Source organism: Chondrus crispus, genomic scaffold, assembly GCF_000350225.1.
Source record: "Chondrus crispus Stackhouse genomic scaffold, scaffold_580, whole genome shotgun sequence".
Classification (NCBI taxonomy): Eukaryota; Rhodophyta; class Florideophyceae; order Gigartinales; family Gigartinaceae; genus Chondrus; species Chondrus crispus.
This window is the reverse complement of record NW_005178570.1, coordinates 4,101-5,204: the sequence shown is the minus strand read 5'-3', so window position 1 is coordinate 5,204 and position 1,104 is coordinate 4,101. Positions and strand designations below refer to the sequence as shown.

At 50.2% G+C, this 1,104-nt stretch overlaps 1 protein-coding gene across 1 annotated transcript; it reads left to right on the top strand.

The window, feature by feature from the left end:
* The first annotated feature begins 504 nt into the window (after positions 1–504).
* CHC_T00000700001 (hypothetical protein) lies at positions 505–747 on the top strand. The gene has a single exon (XM_005710465.1). It carries the CDS (start codon positions 505–507, stop codon positions 745–747), a length of 243 nt encoding a protein of 80 aa, XP_005710522.1.
* The last annotated feature ends 357 nt before the right edge of the window (positions 748–1,104 follow it).

Sequence of the window (1,104 nt, the reverse complement as noted above, 5' to 3'; positions counted from 1 at the left end):
GGTTGTCATCATTTGCACGGCTTGCATCGCAAGACTATGTACTAGTGGGAAGTAGTTCGGATATGAATGCGCTTTCTCTACCGCAGACTGCGCCCCTTTCAACCTCCCTGTGCGTTAAAAAAGCCCCCTGGTGGTCCTTCACGAGGATCCATCCTTTCCTCGTCGCACTCCATCTCCTTCATGAGCGCTGAGCGATATGTGCCTCTAAGAAGTGCCCACATCACCGCGTCAACTTGTTTTTTATTTATAACCAGAGCTGACGGCCAATCTAGAAGACTACATCTCTATTTTCTCGTTTTCGAAGCAACGAGCGAGGATAACTTCTCGAAAATGTACGAAAGAGAGAGGGCGCACGTAGAGGAGGAAGAGAAGGGGAGGTAGTAGCGAAGGGGGGCTGTGTGGGGGTTGCAGAAGAGATAGAAGGGGACATGACAGTGGTGGACCTGGAACAGGGCGTGTGGCGGAGAAATGGAAAACGTATGGAGGGTGACTCGCATATGACGGATGCGCCACCTCCCCTACCTTCTGCGTCTTGTACAAAACGCGTTGGACAGGGCAGCAGCAGGACGCGCGACGGTGGCCATTGCCCATCGGCTACCTACAGTGAAGGACGCCGATGTGATGGCGGTGGTGTCAAAGGGTCGGATTGTGGAAAGCGGAAAACATCATCAGCTGCTCTGCAATCCGAATGGAGAGTATGCCAATCTGGTTAAGAACCAGTTGACGGCAGCGATGGACGAAGAATGAAGACCAAAACGCATCAGTTTGTTCCCCTCGAGGCGGCATGTGTAGGTAGTCATCTGGTTTTCCGAACTTACTGTAAGTAGAATAGGACGCAATGCTAACCGCAAGATGTGTAATGTATAAGTAAAGATTTGCTGGAGTGATCTGAGTGCTAATTTTTTTTGTAGCGGGAAAGTTGCGGCTTAAGATGCTGTGGAGGACTCTCAGCGACAGCCATCCTCAATGAAAAATTCGCCCCCCGAGGTCATGGGCAAATCATTCGTGTGATGTCTTAATCTTTGAAAAGAGCAAGGCCTTCCCGTTTCGTCATTCTTCCTTGTGCTGCTCTGAACGTTAACATTTGTTTTGCAGGAAAGGCCT